This window comes from Schistocerca americana, chromosome 1 (assembly GCF_021461395.2).
Source record: "Schistocerca americana isolate TAMUIC-IGC-003095 chromosome 1, iqSchAmer2.1, whole genome shotgun sequence".
NCBI lineage: Eukaryota > Metazoa > Arthropoda > Insecta > Orthoptera > Acrididae > Schistocerca > Schistocerca americana.
In genome coordinates, this window is record NC_060119.1 from 903260139 (window position 1) to 903279443 (window position 19305).

The window sequence follows — 19305 nt, forward strand, 5'->3', positions numbered from 1 at the left end:
TGGGATGAAGAATCACATGCCAACTGCCAACTGCGGAATTTCTTCTTCATCCTGTATATACACTGACGGGCCAAAACATTATGACCACTTGCTTCTTCGCATGTCGCCGTCCTTGGTATGTTTCTGAAGGTATGTGATACCAGATTATTATGCAAAGGCCACACAATTTCTATAAATTACAGACCAGCTGTTTTTGGGTACAGATCTGGTTCCCGATATCTTCCAGATGTTTTCCATCCAATTCAGATCAGACAAATTTGTTGACTAAGCAATTAATATGAGTTTATTATCATACTCCTCAAATCACTTTGCACATTTCTGGCCTTGACAGTTATTCCATTGGAAGATGCCGTCACCTTCAGAAAAGTCATCAAGAAAGAAGGGATACAAGTGGTTCTCAATAACATTCATGTATTCAACAGCTGTCATGGTTCTTTCAATCACTACCACTGACCCAAGGTGAATGTGTCCCATGGCACAATAACTCCCACACTGAGCTGTATGCATGGTGCAGTGCATGTTTTGAGCAGCCGTTTTCTGAACAACATATCCGAGCATGATCATCGACCTGGTGTAACAAAAAAAGTGATTTATCTGACCATGTGGCATGTTTCCACTGATTCCTCACCCAGTCTCAATGATCCAGTGCCCACTGCAGCCGTAACCAGCAGAGCCAATGGGTCAACATTAGAATACATGGGTGTTGTCTGTTACAGAGCCCCCTGGTTCAATAATTGTTTCAGGAATGAAGACTGGAAATAAGTAAGATCATCTCCAATGATTTCAATGAATGTTCATCAAAAGGTCTATTCATGTGCATTTTAAGTGGTTTTGTTTCACATTAAAAAAAAAAAGAAAAAGATTGTGTGATTTCTCAATCAATCATCACAACTGAATGAACAGGACATTTTTCTTCTCTTAGGCTGTTATGTACTTATTTTCACTACTGCTTTTGGCCTCTGAAGTCACTGTCTAGTGAATATTTGTACAGACAGAAATACTTACATTACCAATATGAAATAAGAGTACAATGATGTGAAGGTAAATTAGGGTAAGCAATGGTTACCTTTAAATTTGCCAAATGTCTAAATTGATAGCATCTTCACAACCTTTGTCTCAGTTCATATTGGTTTACAAACTGGTCTACGTATCCTGGCATTTATTTTTGTACATATAAGGTAGGAAATACACACATACTTAATTTTGAACAAAGAATAAAACGTTGATGGAAGAAAGTTTGGGTGCCAAATAACCGCAGTGCACGAGTACGTATAAGTACAGAGAAGAACTAATAAAATAAGATAAAATTATTAAAATGTGTTACAAAATGAGGAGTTCAAAAATTTCAGTTTCATTTAATATGTAGGTAATATGAATAATTTTATCCGTCAGTGCAGAAATTACTTACAGCTCATCTCATCTGTTAGCGAGGGGATTACAAATGGAATCACCATTTTTCTCTTTATTAGCTGCAAGCAAAATTCTAGTAAAGCTATAGACATATCTTGTTTTTCATTTCTGTTTGGTTGTCTATAATTTGATCTGGCTGGTTTTTAAAATGACTAAAAATTTTGGACTCTACCAAAATATCCATTTTCTTTCCTTTCTTTGTCTGCTGGGGAATTTTCAATTCTATGCTTCATTTGAGGTTCAACTAGGTCTCTTGCTAGAGTCTTCATGAAGCTCAATCTCGACATTACCTCTGCCTTTGGATAAGCTTGATGTACCACATAACAATTTACACCCAAGCAACATCCACTAATGTGCCATCTTCCTGTCTGGCGACTTGACGTGTAAGCTGCACATATTTGGTCGAGACAGTCCACACCACCTTTTGTTGTGTTATAAAACAGGATGATCGCAGGTTTTCCTGATTCAGGACCATTGTTTACTGAATGGTGCATAGAAGAGATCAGTATTGCAGCATTTGACTTCTTGGGCACGAAGGAAACCAGAGTCATGTTTTCTGTAAAACCGTAAACTTTCAGGCCATACTTTGCCGGTTTGTTTGGCTTGTACATTCTAAACCCACACTTTCCACGAAAAGGAACAAGCATTTCATCGACACACACTGTTGCATCTACAGAGTAGCAAAAACGCAAAAAGATTTGTGAAATTGCTGCTGATTTGTCTACTTTCTTTCTTTCCGCCGATCATCTGGATTGTCAAATCGTAATGCAGACAATAAAAACAGAAATCTTTCTTTGGTAACAGTGCATCTGAAAACATCTCTGCCTGTTCCACCAGTGGCAAACAAGCTGTAAACAGACTCGTTCCCCGACTTGAAAATGGCTGAATACACTAATAGACCAATTAGAGCCTTCAATTCAATGACATCAATATCTTGTAGATAGGATAAGCGATCGTTAGCATACTGTGCTGTAAGCTTAGATATTTTCAGATTTGTCCATCGAATGATTTTGTCTAGAATGTCTGGTGTAAAGAACAGTTTCCATACCTCCAAAACAGCACGTTTTTCTCCAAGACTTTTCGCCATCTGTCGCAGTCCAGGAAGCTGCAAGACAATGTTGTGTTGCCTTGTTCTTACGTTAGCTGGTGACTGATTTTTTCTCCATCGAAAAAAATCTATTCCTACCGAAGAAGTGAGCTCCGTCTTCATCAGCTGTTACATCTTCATCACTTTCAGTTACCTGCTCTGAATTAGTGTTGTGATCACTAAATATCTCAAAATCAGGGTCATTATCGCTGTCATCAAAGTCTTCATCCGAAGATTCAACGGGGAGATCCTGAACATCCACATCTGCCTCACATAACACACGTTGCATAGAAGGTCCAGCTTTCCCCGTCATGGAGAAACAGTAGCATGCAACAAAAACACGACACACAAATGCTATGGTACGTCTGTGAGACCTCTCAAGGCTAATAATTACGGAACAAAGAGCAGCAACAATGCTGTCACCTGTAACTTGACAGCCAATAGGAAGGTAAACAGAAGAGTCCATTTGGCTTTGCAGGGGTGTGAGAAATATATCGACACAAAAATTTGCAGCGGTGTGAGAGACGGTCTATAGTAGTTAAGAGTTAAAGATTCCTGATTTATATAACTGTTCTCTACTGTGGGTGGCATGTCTTATCACGTTTTTAATATTGTTTTCTGGGTGAAACCAATTTTTTTTTAAATTCTGGCCATTCTGTTTCGAATATTACCATAATAGGGGAAACTGCAAAATTATTATTTTGTTTAGTCATTCCTCTTCCCGGAGTAAGATCTTCAGTGGCTGACTTCTGTGCAACTTCTAATTTTTGCTTATACATTTCTTTAATCATTTTTGGATAAAACTCATTTGCTTTGGCAAGGTTTCGAAGGATTGTTATTCCTTCATTAGTTTTACCTTCATCCAGCTGAAAACTTATCATTCTCCATAACATTGTTTAGAAGTATGCTTTTTTTGTGAATTGCTGTATTGCATGATCTGTTACCAATTAATGCGCGTGTAGTTGTTGATTTCCAATAAATTCTGAATTTGTGCATTGAATACTTTTTCTTTATTGTCATACCTAAAAAGTTAATACAGTTATTTACTTCTACATCATTGGTGAATTTGATCATATCGAGCATACTATTTAATTGTATATACATGTCAGCAATTCCATATTCTACACCATTCAACAGAACAAATGTGTCACTGACATAGTGTTTATAGTTAATAACATTTTCAGCTCTCTGTTTAAATGTCGCAGAAAATTTTCAAACTCCAAATTCAACAACATCTTTCAATAATTTTATGTTATTTTATTTTATTACTCCCATCCCTCTCTATACAATGAGATTATTAGACACCCGCAACTTTATTATTTTGTCAAAATTATACCTGTGCATATTCCCCACCCTATATGCACAAACTGTCAAAGCACCTAGTAATAGTTTGTAAACCAATACAAATTGAGACACAGATAGTGATAATGCTACTAATTTAAAATTTGGTAAATTTAAAGGTAACTGTATTTTCCACTAATCTACCTTCACACCACTATGTTCTTATTTCATACTGGTAATGTAAGTATGCTTTTCTGTACAGATACTAGGCCATGGCTTCATAAGCCGAAACTGATACTGAAAATAAATAACAGACCAAGCAAAAAAAAAAGTACCATATTCAATAAATATCTGACTGTGGTACTCTCCACAAAGAAGAATTATCACAAACTCCATGAGAAACATACGCCCAATTCACTTGCATCTAGTTCATGGGAAAAAAATTATATTTCCTTATATTCTTACCTTTCACATCCAGTCTCACTGGTTGGTCAGTTAATAATTCAAATACTTCTTCATTATATATTTCCACAAAGGAAACAGATATGGTCAGCGTATCATCAGAGATGCAACAGCTTTCAAATAATCTTTCAGCTGTTCTTGATATAAGACCAGAGTTTAAAGTGTCACCAAAGGCCTGTAAAAATTGTAAAACTAGATTTAATTTGTTATATGGGACACAGTATGAACATTCACAAAATTAGCTTTACTTAATGCATTGTACAAAGTTACGAGTGAGTATAGGCTTCTGTGGCTGTTGTAATCGTCAGCAAAAATACACCACGCTGATGGTGAAATGGTGGTATAGAGAACAATATCGTGACATAGCCACAAACACAGAAAAGTTTTACTGAACACACATACTTACACTAATGATTGGGAATTGACAAAGCTGAAATATAGCAAGCTATAACTTTTCACCTATTCAGTACACCTCTTAATGAGCAGTAATTGATTTTATTTCTTGTTTTTGACATGTAAGTTCCATACATTTTTGAAAATATTTCCATATTTGCCCATACATATTTGGTTTTCATTAAGGTTTTTGGGTTGTTTGGAGATTATTTACTTGCACAAATACAAAGCTTTCTTCCAATCCCTGACAATGTAAGTAGTCTACACATTAAGAAATAGTAATGATGCAGACAAAATACATGACTTAAAACACATTTAGTAATGGAAATTTGAAAATGCCATGGCATAATAGTGAAAGATTTACTTCTTTCTTCTCTCTCTCTCTCTCTCTCTCTCTCTCTCTCTCTCTCTCTCTCTCTCTCTCTCTCTCTGTCTCTTTTGTCAAAGTGAACTTTTTACTTAGTTCACTTTGTTCAAACCCCCCCCCCCCCCCCCCCACTCCCGCGGCAAACAGATTCCATCCTGCAAATGTGAAACCTTCTTCATTAACTCCTTCTTCTCACCAATTTGTTTTTTATTTCTGATGTGGAGTGGTAAACCCACGTCACATGGACAGTAACAAATCAGCATACAAAACCAGTAAACTTTCCAATTGTTGCTGAGAAATAAATTTCAGATTTGGTTTTGACGTAACATTCATTCTGTGCAAGTTTCTTGTGTGCCCTATGAATTCTGTGGCTCATTTCTTTACAGCTGAAACTTACGGAGCAAGTTTCTCACAAACTCTCATTAACTTTGTTTTGGATGGTTTATACCCAGCAAAATTCATTTCCAACAATCCATTTAAACAAAACACATACAATGAGGTCTAACGTTCTGACGATTTAAAGTGTGAATGTGGGTTATACTGATTTATTTCCCCAAACCACATTCCACTTCTTTACAAGGTGGCTTACTTGGAATTCTGCAGCCCCTCTTCTTTACGAGATAGTCAGCTGCTAGAAAATCTTTTGACTTCTTCTCCGTCAAATAGTGTTAGGTACAGGAACATTTAAGCCTCTTTCTACTGATAAAATGAGTAGACATATAAACTTTCCTTTAGGTCAGTTAACAATGTATCTGACTTTCAAGCACAACGTAATTCATACTTCCAACATATATATGTAACTTTCTGTAAGTACCTCGTACCGTCAAACATTAGAAACAAAATGAGTTACAGTTAAAAGAAAGTTGGCTTGACTACCATGACATTCTTAAAATGGATCTGAAAATACGTCTTGCCTCTACCAAGACTGAGTCAAGAGTCTATAAGAGTACTTCCTCAGCTGTTCTTGTTTCACATAACAATAGTCAGTGACACAATAATCACAGAGCGGCATAATAACTCCATGGTTCTTCCTTACACACGCACTAACACATCTATGGATTTCCAGACAGGTACTTGTTGGTGCCGTTCGACCGCCGCATCTACTTTCTTCCCGTGACTAATTTTAAACCTGAACACACAGACATGTGACGCACAATAGGTAGGATTTTACTGTCCAACCAGACATGTGACACACAGTAGGTAGGATTTTACCATCCCACACTCATATCTAGAATATCGTGTGATCGAGACAGTAGAAGGCTGAGTGGTTCTAGAATTTACACAGAAATTCTCAAATCACTACATATCCCCCCCCCCCCCCCCCCCTCAGATCAAACACACGATATTTCATAGGTAATCATTATGCAAGTAATACCACTCATAATAGCATTTCATATTTTAACAGCATACATCATAAGTTTATATACAAATTTCTTCTTTCAGTAACAAATCTTTGTTCTTTCTTGAACAATTTTTCGTTTATGGTTTCTTGGTTCTTTCCTTATTTTACATTGTTATTAAGACACGAGCATTCACTCAAGGTTTTAGTCAGCTTTACTAATATTTAGGAATTGTGAGAACTCTCTTTCTTTTCTTTATTTCCTTTTTTCAATCATAACCTCCAAGTGTTTATGACACATGAGTAATCTATTTTCTATTCTTATCTTTTTGTACTACCTTTTTCCTAATATGTACTATTTTCACTAGATGTAGCTTGGAGGAACTCTGGGCGAAAGTGTCCTTTTGACACTCATTTATTTCCATGAAACATAATAATGCTAGTCTTTGATGGAATTTACACTTTCCACAATAATTCCTATAAAATTTGTGTCTTTTGTCACAATACTGTCTCTTTTTCCCAGGATCAGCACCTATTCCTTGCTTGTGGGTTGACCTTAGGAGTACACTTCCTCTTTCTTTCCTCAGATCGTCCTACCTCTAGGTAGGTACGTCTGCCCTTTATACTTAGTGAATGCCAGGTACGCCCCCCTTATCCTTTCTGAGTAGGCCTCACAGCTCATTACTCTAATATACATTTCTATGTCTACCATAATTAAGTATCTTCTGGTAAAGCTAAAAATTTATTTTAAACTTCGAATTCATTCTTTAATATATCATTCACCCCCTAGAGTCTTCCTCTACTTATCAACTTCTATCCTTTCAATAGATATTGTGTCTATATATACTACTTACATCCCCTTATCCTTCAGTTCCGAGTATTTATTGCACTCAGGTTGCTCACACCTTTTTCTTATTTATCCATTACTAATTACTAATTTATAGCTGTTCATTATGTATGTGTACCTCTTCTTATGTATATTTGGTGTAGAACTGTCATACTACCCATATATGTGAGCATAATTCCTTATTTACACACCTTTCTCCCCCAAAACACCTGGCAGTTATCACATCGTGACAGGCTTTGTCTTATATAATTTAATGTTTGTGTGGAAGTGTATAAGTACACAATCAACAAGTGACAGAAGAATGTACAAGCAAAGCGAACAAACTGATATACTGCTACAGAGGAATCCAGACCTACCCCTTTGTGAGGATGACTTATTATTATTTGTACATATAAATATCAGGTCATTAAGAAACAAAACTGATGACCTGAGTTTTTTGTTAGGAGTGAACAAGAATATTATATTATGTATCAATGAACACTGGTTAAGTGAAGACCAACTGCAGTTATATGTACCCCCAGGCTTTGATTTAGTAACAGGTTATTGTAGACCAACACACAACTATGGGGGAGCCTCTATATGTGTTAGTAGTGGTACAGACTTGGATTACAGTGCCCTTAGCGTTAATGATTACTCTATAGTAAATGAACTGGAAATAGCAGCAATGTTACTGCCCATGTTAAAACTCATAATTGTGTCTGTATACCGCACACCTGATAATGATGTTGAAGTATTTGCACAGGCCTTACAGAAACTGATACTACACCTCGATGTTGTTGTTGTTGTTGTTGTCTTCAGTCCTGAGACTGGTTTGATGCAGCTCTCCATGCTACTCTATCCTGTGCAAGCTTCTTCATCTCCCAGTACCTAATGCAACCTACATCCTTCTGAATCTGCTTATTGTATTTGTCTCTTGGTCTCCCTCTACGATTTTTACCCTCCACACTGCCCTCCAATACTGAACTGGTGATCCCTTGATGCCTCAGAACATGTCCTACCAACCGATCCCTTCTTCTAGTCAAGTTGTGCCACAAACTTCTCCCCAATCCTATTCAGTACCTCCACATTAGTTATGTGATCTACCCATCTAATCTTCAGCATTCTTCTGTAGCACCACATTTCGAGAAGATTCTATTCTCTTCTTGTCCAAAATATTTATCGTCCATGTTTCACTTCCATACATGGCTACACTCCATACAAATACTTTCAGAAACGACTTCCTGACACTTAAATCTATACTCGATGTTAACAAATTTCTCTTCTTCAGAAACGCTTTCCTTGTCATTGCCAGTCTACATTTTATATCCTCTCTACTTTGACCATCATCAGTTATTTTGCTCCCCAAATAACAAAACTCCTTTAAGTGTCTCATTTCCTATCTAATTCCCTCAGCATCACCTGACTTAATTCGACTACATTCCATTATCCTTGTTTTGCTTTTGTTGATGTTCATCTTATATCCTCCTTTCAAGACACTGTCCATTCCGTTCAACTGCTCTTCCAAGTCCTTTGCTGTCTCTGACAGAATTACAATGTCATTGGCAAACCTCAAAGTTTTTATTTCTTCTCCATGAATTTTAATACCTACTCCGAATTTTTCTTTTGTTTCCTTCACTGCTTGCTCAATATACAGAATGAATAATATCGGGGATAGGCTACAACCCTGTCTCACTTCCTTCCCAACCACTGCTTCCCTTTCATGGCCCTCGACTCTTATAACTGCCATCTGGTTTCTGTACAAATTGTAAATAGCTTTTCGCTCCCTGTATTTTACCCCTGCCACCTTCAGAATTTGAAAGAGAGTATTCCAGTCAACATTGTCAAAAGCTTTCTCTAAGTCTACAAAAGCTAGAAATGTAGGTTTGCCTTTCCTTAATCTAGCTTCTAAGATAAGTCGTAGGGTCAGTATTGCCTCACGTGTTCCGACATTTCTACGGAATCCCAACTGATCTTCCCCGAGGTTGGCTTCTTCTAGTTTTTCCATTCGACTGTAAAGAATTCGCGTTAGTATCTTGCAGCTGTGACTTATTAAACTGATAGTTTGGTAATTTTCACACCTGTCAACACCTGTTTTCTTTGGGATTGGAATTATTATATTCTTCTTGAAGTCTGAGGGTATTTCGCCTGTCTCATACATCTTGCTCACCAGATGGTAGAGTTTTGTCATGACTGGCTCTCCCAAGGCCATCAGTAGTTCTAATGGAATGTTGTCTACTCCCAGGGCTTTGTTTCGACTCAGGTCACCTTGATAAGTGGCCTAAATATAGCATTTTAATTTTTGGTGACATAAATATTGATATAAGGCAGAACACACCTAAACAACTTAATCTTCTGAATATGCTAAGACCACATGATCTGCACTGCATTAATGAAAACCCAACAAGACAGTCTGCCTGCCTTGATAATGTAATCACAAATGTTGAGGCAAATTGGTATGAACTAGGGCTATTCAATACTAATTTTTTTCAGACCATAAAGGTATTTTGTTAAAATTGATAACAAAAGAGCCAGTATCTGTTTACAATAAAATTAAGTACATTAGGTTTTTGAATGAAGAGAACATTGATAACTACAGAACACAAATAAAGATGACAAATTGGAATTACATTCTGCTGAAAAGTAATCATGTTGAAAAAGCGTTTACATTATTCATTAGTGCACTGTCAGATACATTTAAAACTTGCTGCCCTAAAGTAATGAGAAAAAATAAGGGAACTATGAGGAAACATGGTCTCACTCAGTGCATAACTGGTTCACACCTGACCTACAAAGGCTCAGAACTCTGTTAATGATTTCCTATGACAAATCAAAAAATAGTGAAGCCGAAAAAGCAAACTACATAAGTTTGAGGAACAAATACAAGGCAGAAATTAGGTTAAGCAAGTGCATGGCAAATGATGATTATATTAATAAGTCCCAAAATAAATGCAAAGCAGCCTGGACTGTTATCAAGACTCATCTGGGTAGAAATAAAGATGTTAACAAAAATACTTCATGTGATGCTTGTATCACACCGGATGATTTCAACACCTTTTTCATTAATGCTGCCAGTATGAATAACAGTGCTGCAAATGAACATATCCGCAAATGTGACAACAACCATATATCAAATAATAGAAATTCATTTCTACAAAATTTTGAGGATATGGTTCCTGTGTTTAAATGGAAAGAAGTAAAAGTAACAGATATTAAAACCGCAATAGCAAAATTAAGTTACTCAAAATCAGAAGACATTTATAGTCTCTCCAATTTTGTAATAAAAAAAATAGCAGATGTAATAGCCACATCCACTCTGTTCTCTTATGAACCGGATGTTTGTCAGTGGCTGTTTCCTTTCATCCTTAAAAATGGCAGTCATTACTCCACTGCACAAGAAAGGTGACAAGTCTTGTCCTAATAATTACCGTCCAATCTCCCTTGTACCCATCATATCAAAAGTAGTGGAATATTGCATACAGCACCAAATCAGTCAACATCTGTCTGTGAATAATATTCTTAGTGACTCTCAGTATGGCTTCAGGTCCGGCCTGTCAACGGCAAAAGCAGTTGGAGATGTTGCTTCATATATATTGTCATCATTCAAATCAGGATTACCAGTTAATGCCACTCTTGTGGACCTCAGCAAGGCATTTGACTCTGTCAGTCACAGGATATTACTAGAAAAACTGCACTGCTATGGTATTAGAGGCTCTGAACTATCTCTGATCAGATCCTATCTGAGCGACAGAAAACAAATTGTGCACTTTCATAATATGAGGTCAAATGCCTTGGATATCATGCAGGGTGTACCACAAGGCTCTGTGTTTGGACCTTTACTTTTTATAATATATGTAAATGACTTGCCCAGCATCATGTTATGTAAATCCACACTCTATGCATATGATACAACTTTTGTTACAGCAGGGAAAGACTTAGGAAAATTAAACGAGGAAAGTGAGGCTCATCTCAGAGCAGCCATCAAGTGGTTCCAACTCAATGACTTGCATATAAATCATGATAAAACTGTAAATATTCTCTTTAGCTTGTGTGTTAAGAGTGATAAGATTGATTGTGTCTCAGCTAAACTACTTGGGATCCATCTTGATTCAAAATTAATGTGGAAGAGTCATACCGATTATATTTGTACTGAGTTAGGACGTGTGACATATTTGTTAGGTAAACTAAGGTCATGTGTTAGTGGTAAGTTATTACTCAACGCATACTATACCTTTTTCCACACCCATTTAACATATGCCACTTTGTTGTGGGGAAACTCACCCGGAGGAAAACAAGTTTTCATTTGGCAAAAGAAGGCAGTCAGATGCATCCATGGAGTCAGAAATAACGAGTCTTGTACACCACATTTCAAAAATCTAAAAATACTAGCAGTTGCAGCCCTCTTTATACTAAGTTGTCTGATACACACAAAAGAAAACCAACACAGTCACAAACTACGACAATCTATCCATCACCATGACACACGTATAAAACAGCAAATTGACATCCCAGTTGCTAGACTAAAGAAAACTCAAGATAGTTACAGGTACAGGGAATAAAACTATTTAACATGTTGCCAATAGAGGCACATAATGTGTCACTGAATGAGTTTAAAAGGGTCACAAAGAAATGGCTTAGAGAAAAAGCTTTTTATACAAAAGAAGAGTTTATAATGTGCACTAAAGATGATGTTAAGTACCTGTATTAATATAGTTTCACTTAGATTAAACTTATACATGTAAATATAATGCAAATACCTTGTGCAGCATCAAGGACAAATTTTTGTATCTTATTAGACAATAATGATCTACAATATATTACACCATTTCTGTTAGTTATGTAAACTGTATATGTACACAAATGACGACATCAATTGCATTTTTTAATGCCTTAAGATAGATAATAAAATAAATAAATAAAAAATAAAATAAAAAACAAATATGTGGATGTGTGTTCACGTAGTCTGATTCTTCAGCCTTCTTATCTAAAGATAAGATGTAGGTTATTAGTAACCACGCAAATAAGGAAGGACTTCAAGGATAGAAGTTTATGAATATGGAAATAGTGAAATGATAGACAGGTCCTCAAGATGAGAAGTAAGAAAGGAAAAAAAATAAATGTGGTTGCTAGGATCGAAGAAGAGAGAAAAGATAGCCCCTAAGACAGGAAACCCTTCCCATCCCCCTTCCCCAGGATCCCTGCCTCTCGGGTACTTCAGTGAGACGCAGGTGGTGGTTTGGTGTTAAATCGTCTCCTACAGAACGGACTTGTCCCACCTTCACCCTTTGAGGTCCCCAAAGAAAATCTTAGCAACCCTATGGACACGGCAAATGAAGAAGATTCAGGCACACTTGTTTGTGAGGGTTGTTTGAAAGGTGTGATGTGTGTTGAATTAGTCACATCATATTACATTTTCCACTAATACACTACTTTATTCAGTTTCTTTCATCTAGATATCATCTTTTTTATGATTCTTTAAAGTCGTTCTCTATTTTATGGTCATATCCAGTTTTCTAAGCAGTCAAATTTTAGGATAGTTCTAGATCTTACAGGATTCGGTGCATGAAACTATTTGGAAAAAAAACACCGAAAACAACTCGGGATCCGAGGGTGTTCACTCCATCCGTTAACTCAGAATGTTAACGTCTCTGGGGGATATACAGTTTTACATCCTTTACACTGTATTTCCCCTTTCCTAATCCAGTTGTGGGATCTACTAAAAATAATGTCTTAGGATGGACCACCGTTTGTTCCTGGTATTGTCCCTCATATTTTTGAAAGAGCTTATGAGTCTCTTTCTTCAGAGTCGACCTGGGAAGATGTTTTATAAGAACCAGGTCATCTACTCGGTACTGAGGTTCCACAGCCTTTCCATTATGCTTACTTACTCTTTGTTGCGCCTTTTCAATCAAATTTCTTGAAACTATTTCCTGATTTACTTCGTAGTTGACACTAGGTTAATAGGCCAATTAAATTACTTAATTAAAGGTTCTCCTACAAAAGGTTTGCCTATAACATCTAAAGGTGTCAACCCAGTCGATAAATGGGGTAATTCATACAGGATAAGTTCAAAGTCCTTAATTTTCGTTGCCCACAAAGTATGTTTTTCATGGCAGTATGTACAACATAATTTCCCAATTTCCTTAATTACCCGTTCAGATGGATTTGATGATAGGTGATAATTGGATATTAACACTTGTCAAACACTTTCCCACGCTAGCAATTCTCTAAATTCGTTGCTCACAAATTGTGGTCAGTTATCTGTAAGAAACTGTTTTGATTTACCTACTAGAAAGTATTGTTGTAAACAGTGTATAACTGTGTATTTGCTCTTTTAATAGGATACAGTTTAACATATTTTGACCAGCATTCTATGATAACCAAAATATATGATACTCCTCCCTTTCCTTGTGGAACTGTTCCAAAGAAATCTGCTGCTGTAAGGTCGTGTAATGACTTAGGGATAATAAGATACATTCTGTATTTCATGTGAGTATTACTCTCTTACTTTCTGGCAAGTTTCACAGGTTCTAATCAAAGATGCTATTTTATAACCTAACTTCTTGAAATAATAAAACTTATTCAAATGGGATATAGATATTTGATTCTGAAGTGTCCATACCCCATATGAACATACCATACAAGTTCATCTTGCATTACCTTCGGAATACATAAACACCAACACTGTGATGTTATGCTGTCTCTCCAAAACAAGTTATGATTTATAATTTTCCGTTTTCCTAACTGGTTAGAAGGTAACATGTGCGCGATACACATAGAAAATATTTCAGTGAAATAAGGATCATGATGGACATCCTCTGTTATTATTTGAGCCATTTCCTTTAACCTGATGTTCGGATATTCTGCTGACCTAAAATTAATGGCAAAAATAATGCCGGGCCCTTCCGTACGTTTCAAGTCTTCCATTTCTATGGGTAGCCTCGATAATGCATCAGGTACTATATTTTTGGAATCTTTTACGTATCGTATCTTGATATCGTATTCCTGTAGGAAAAAGCATCCATCGCATCAACCTACTGTGTAGTAATCGACTACTCATCAGAAAGTATAAAGCTTGATGATCAGTATAAATATGGATTTCTGATCCCCACGTAACTTTTTGATAGCTGTGTAATTTAGTTCGTGCTTATTTAGGCTACGGCTACCAAACGCTATGGTTGTGTGTTCTACATTACTCGGATCCCATTCTCCTTGGAAAAGTTTGGCAGCAATACCTTAATCATGTGCATGTGTCAAAATTTTAAACGGTTCGCCCATAACTGGATGATGTAATATGGGTGCCTCAACAAGCGCTCTTTGAACATTTTCAAATGCATCATTTGCACCTTGATCCCAAGTCCATGGTATTCCCTTTTACGATAAACGTAAAATTCTCTGGTCATTTAACTCCTGCCCTTGTACGTACCGTCAATAGTGTCCGGCCATACCTACAAATCCTTTTAGCTGTCTTACATTTCTGGGGTGCGGACATTCTCTTGATAGCTTTTATGTGTTCAGTGTCTGGTTTAATTCCCTCTACCCCTACAATATGCACTAAGAACTTAAGTTCTTGGTGCGCAAAAAATGATTTTGACAGCTTCACCGTTAATACCTCTCTCTTTAAATTTTTTCAGAGTCTTGCACAAAATTAGACAACGTTCCTCCAAAGTAGCTGATATTATTAGGATATCGTCTACATATATTATCAAATCCTTCAATAAGTCTCTCCCTAGTGTTTCATCTAATGCACGTATAAATAAGGACACAGAGTCCAAATGGCAATACACTGAAATGATATGATTTTCCATCAAAGAAAAAGGCTGTATACTTTTTGGATTCTGGATGTAATTATATCTGCCAATATCCCGCGGTCAAATCAATCATGCTAAAGAATCTTACCTTTCCAAATTCGGATAACAATTCGCCAATATTAATCATTCGGTCCCCCTCCGTCTCTATATGTTGATTCAATGTACGGGTGTCTAAGACTAATAGTACCCTGCCTGTAGCTTTCTTCACCACTACCAGAGGATTATTCATTACACTGGAACTTCCTTCTATAATCAGTTTTCAATCATTTTGTTAATCTCATCCTGAACTGCTTTCTTCGAACTCACTGGTATTGGATACGGTTTGCAAAAGAATGGAGTATCATCTTTGATTTTGAACTTACAAATATAGTCACTGATATTACCTGGACAATCAGAAAACACCACTTCACACTCCATTAAAATTTTATACAAATCTCGTCTTTGTTGATCGGTTAATATTAGGGATTCATTAACTTTGTCTTGTATATCAGTTCAATGTGTTCCTTGATCAACATTATCGATTATTGGTGATAATTGTGCTGTAGCTGTTAATCGCAGACACTGGCGCTCTGTTGTTTGTTCCTCGAAGTGAATATTGGTCACAAAAGGTGCCCACCATCTACTGTCCCCTTTACTAAAACAAAGAAGATGTTCGTCAAAGTTTAAGATGACTTTAAACTCCAACAACCAATCTAAGCCAAACAGTACGACTATTAATATTCTCTACTAACAACAGCATTTGACAGAAATAACATATTTCCAATACTGCAGTTCACCTGAGCTTCGTATTTTACAAGTTTACTTTTTGTTCCTGTTATCTCGATTATGTATACTCCAGTCACTGCCAATAACGGTAAGTGCTGTTTATTCTGTATGAAGTTAAATAATGTGCTTGAGATGAGTGACACCTCACATCCCGAATCTATAAATATGTTAACCTCCTCAGAATTTTCCACTGTCCTTGCATTATAGGTTGTGGGTTATTAGTAGCTAAGCACAGTTCCTCAAGCAACAACCATTCCCTTGTGGGTATTTTGTACATAAAGTTAACATACTTACATGGAATCTGGCCTCCTAATGTAATTCCACGACCTGGGCCCTGGCCCTGGACCCACGTCAAACAACATTTTCCTCATTACAAATAATTACGGGTTGGTTACCGTCACGAGGTACTACATTCCCATTTTGTGTTTTTTTTTTGGTTACTCGGTACAAATTCTTGATAAGTTACTGGATCTAAATTTGAATGTGGATGCTTCTTTTGATAATTATTGTTACAACTTTTCTTATTGCACTGGTGTACTTTTGCTAAGTTTGCCTCATGCCTTTTCAAATTATTTCCGCTATTCTTTTTAAAGTTCAAACTTTCACTTTCGTGTAAAGCTTTGTTGCGTCCTTATTTATTGCATCAAGTGCATCAACAAAAGACAACAACTCTTCTACTGTTTTCCAACCACTACATAAGATGTCTTTTCTCACATAGATGGGCAATCGTCTAATTAAAATACGTACCAATCCCTCTTCTTCCATTGGCTTATCTAAATACTATGCTCGTGTTTAATGCCAATCGAAATATTTCCTCATAGTACCCCAAGTATTATTGTAATATTTTGGGTTCCATAGATCTGATATCAACTTTTCTTGAGCACTGGCAGACCAGTATTTCTCTTTAAATTTCTTTTGAAAGTCTTCCCAAGGAGGAAAATCCTCAATATTTACCATACCCCATTCTGAGGCATCCCCTAGGAGACACCCCACAACAAATTCGATCTTCTTAGAATCTTCCCAATTTTTTGGTAATGCTTGGTTAAACCTTTTTAAGAAATGGGGCGGATGCACATCTCCGTCTGGCTTAAATTTAAGGAATTGTTTACATAACCCTGAATTAACTCCCCATTGTAAATCAGTCACAGTTTCATTAGTTAATACAACGTTAGGTGAAGATACCCTTTTTTCTACTTTGTCCTGGATAAGCTTAATCTCTTTCCACAGGTCCTCTATACCCTTCTGGTATCATTAAGTTCCGAAGAAGGTAACATTCACGAATGTTATTCTCTCAGTAACTTTTTGATCTATAATCTCCCCAAATTGTCCCCACCACCACCAATTACATTCATAATACCCGAATTAGCCACTTTCTCATTGAAATTCCTTTCTACATTGTCTACCCATGTACCGACACCTGTAATTTGCAATTGAATGATTGGCATTAACACATTCTGCTTATCTACACTCTTTTGCAAAGTATACAACCCATGTCTTACATCATTATACTTAATATTGTATACGTTTTCAAAAGAGCCTAACTTTTCAATAAGTTCAGATTCTACATTATTACATTTGTTCTCAGTGTTAAGGTATCATTCTGCTTCTGACTAAGGTCAGTAAACATATGATTTATACGAGTTCTTCAAAGCGCTCATTCCTTCACGCAGATTACTAAATTCTTCTCTTTGAGTCGACCTTGGCACTTAACAAACCCAAATTTGTCATTTGAATATTTAAAGTTTCCCTCTGAGCATTTAACTGAGAATTTACCAAACCCAACTCTTTCCTTAGAGTCTCACTCTGAACATTTAATTGCAGACTCTGAGCTTTAATTAAATTTATCAACTCAGACCAGTCAGGTACTTCTTTGCTAACTTTCATGGCCATAGCTGCGTCTTGAGTTTCCTCAACATGTTGTACATTTTCCATATTCTTATGTGCTTTAGCTCTTGTAAGCATTTAAAACTAACTTTAAATATAACTACACACATAAAGTTCACTCAACAGTATCTTGTACCACTCCATGCTAAAGTAATGAAGTTTTGTTTCACGCTCACCTGCCATAGAATTCTCGTAGCGTAGGTGAGCGGATGTGGAGGCAGGTCAGCACCGGAGGACAGAGCATTGGTACGTAGGAAAAGCCAAGGATAACTGTTGTAAGTGCCCGCAAAAGATGTATTTTGCTACACCGGAAGGCAAGAACAAATGATAGAGACCTCATTCAATTTTTTGTCACCTTACGTCTTGAGTTCTCGTGGAGAGATGATGCGTGTAGATATGAAATGCATGTAGTAGCTTTCACGGTATCTGAATAACAATTTTTCTAAGTGCAAAAATTTGTGGGCTTTTTATTTTCTTCCGCGCACCATGAAAATGTCATGTCACATATGTAGCCTGCCACTGATGAAGAAGTCAGATAAATGAAAATTACATTACCGACACAGTGACGAAGAAGTTTTGCGGCATCAGAAGGAAAAGCACCTAACAGAAGTGTATAGATCTCGACAATAAGGAAGTTAGTTCAACTTAATACGGACGCAAAGGAGAGATACTCAGACCTATAATTTGGGCATTAAGTGAAAATAATTTATTTCTATTAATCTCTTTATTTGTGTACCCATTCTTCTTATTATTATTGTTATATATTTATATGTATACACATATAAAAATTTGCACAACAGCAGCTGGTGCCATCAGCATCGGATGTACCTTGGTTTCCGTGTCTGCATCCCCACGATGTGTGTGAGAGCTTTATACTCCTTGCACTGGATCTTCTTGATTGAAGCATTCTGTGCATATTTCTTCTTAGACAAATTCATCGAAATCTTCTTTGCTGTTTTTTCGTTGTGAATTTTTCACATCTTCACATTTTTCACTCAAATTTTGCTCCATTAGATACTTGAACATATTCCCATGTCTCAGAGTATTATGTTTGGTTGCTACAGCAACACACAACAGATTCTTCTCTCGCTTTTGACTGAAAATTCCAGTTTTTTCGGTCCTTTCACACAGGTCGCCACATTCTAATATTCTGATAACTTAAAGGTGTGAGTGTGGGTTATACTGATTTATTTCCCCAAACCACATTCCACTTCTTAACGAGGTGGCTTACTTGGAATTTTGCAGCCCCTCTTCTTCACAGGATAGTCAGCTGCTGGAAAATCTGTTGACTTCTTCTCCGTCGAATAGTGCTAGGTGCAGGCACTTTTAAGCCTCTTTCTACTTATACAAACTTTCCTTTTCATCAGTTAACAATGTATTTGACTTTTGTGCACAATATAATTCACACTTTCAACATACATATGTAACTTTCTGTAAGTACACCATACCATCAAACATTAGAAACAAAATGAGTTACAGTTAAAAGAAAGTTGGCTTGACTACCATGACTATCTTAAAATGAATCAGAAAATACGCCTTGCCTCTACCAAGGCTGAGTCAAGAGTCTATAAGAGTACTTTTTCAACTGTTCTCATTTTAATTAACAAGTCACTGACACAATAAGCAGAGTGGCATGTACACTCCATGGTTCTTCATTACACACTCAGTAACACCTCTATGGAT

General features: G+C 36.7%; 1 protein-coding gene across 9 annotated transcripts in view; it reads right to left on the reverse strand.

The window, feature by feature from the left end:
* LOC124614989 (kinesin-like protein Klp61F) overlaps positions 1-19305 on the reverse strand; it is a 290420-nt gene that overhangs the window by 206879 nt on the left and 64236 nt on the right. For all 9 annotated transcript variants that reach the window (XM_047142998.1, XM_047142997.1, XM_047142989.1 and 6 more), the window contains one exon: positions 4244-4415. In XM_047142998.1, the coding sequence (XP_046998954.1) occupies positions 4244-4415 (172 nt within the window). The remainder of the gene's footprint in view (positions 1-4243; positions 4416-19305) is intronic.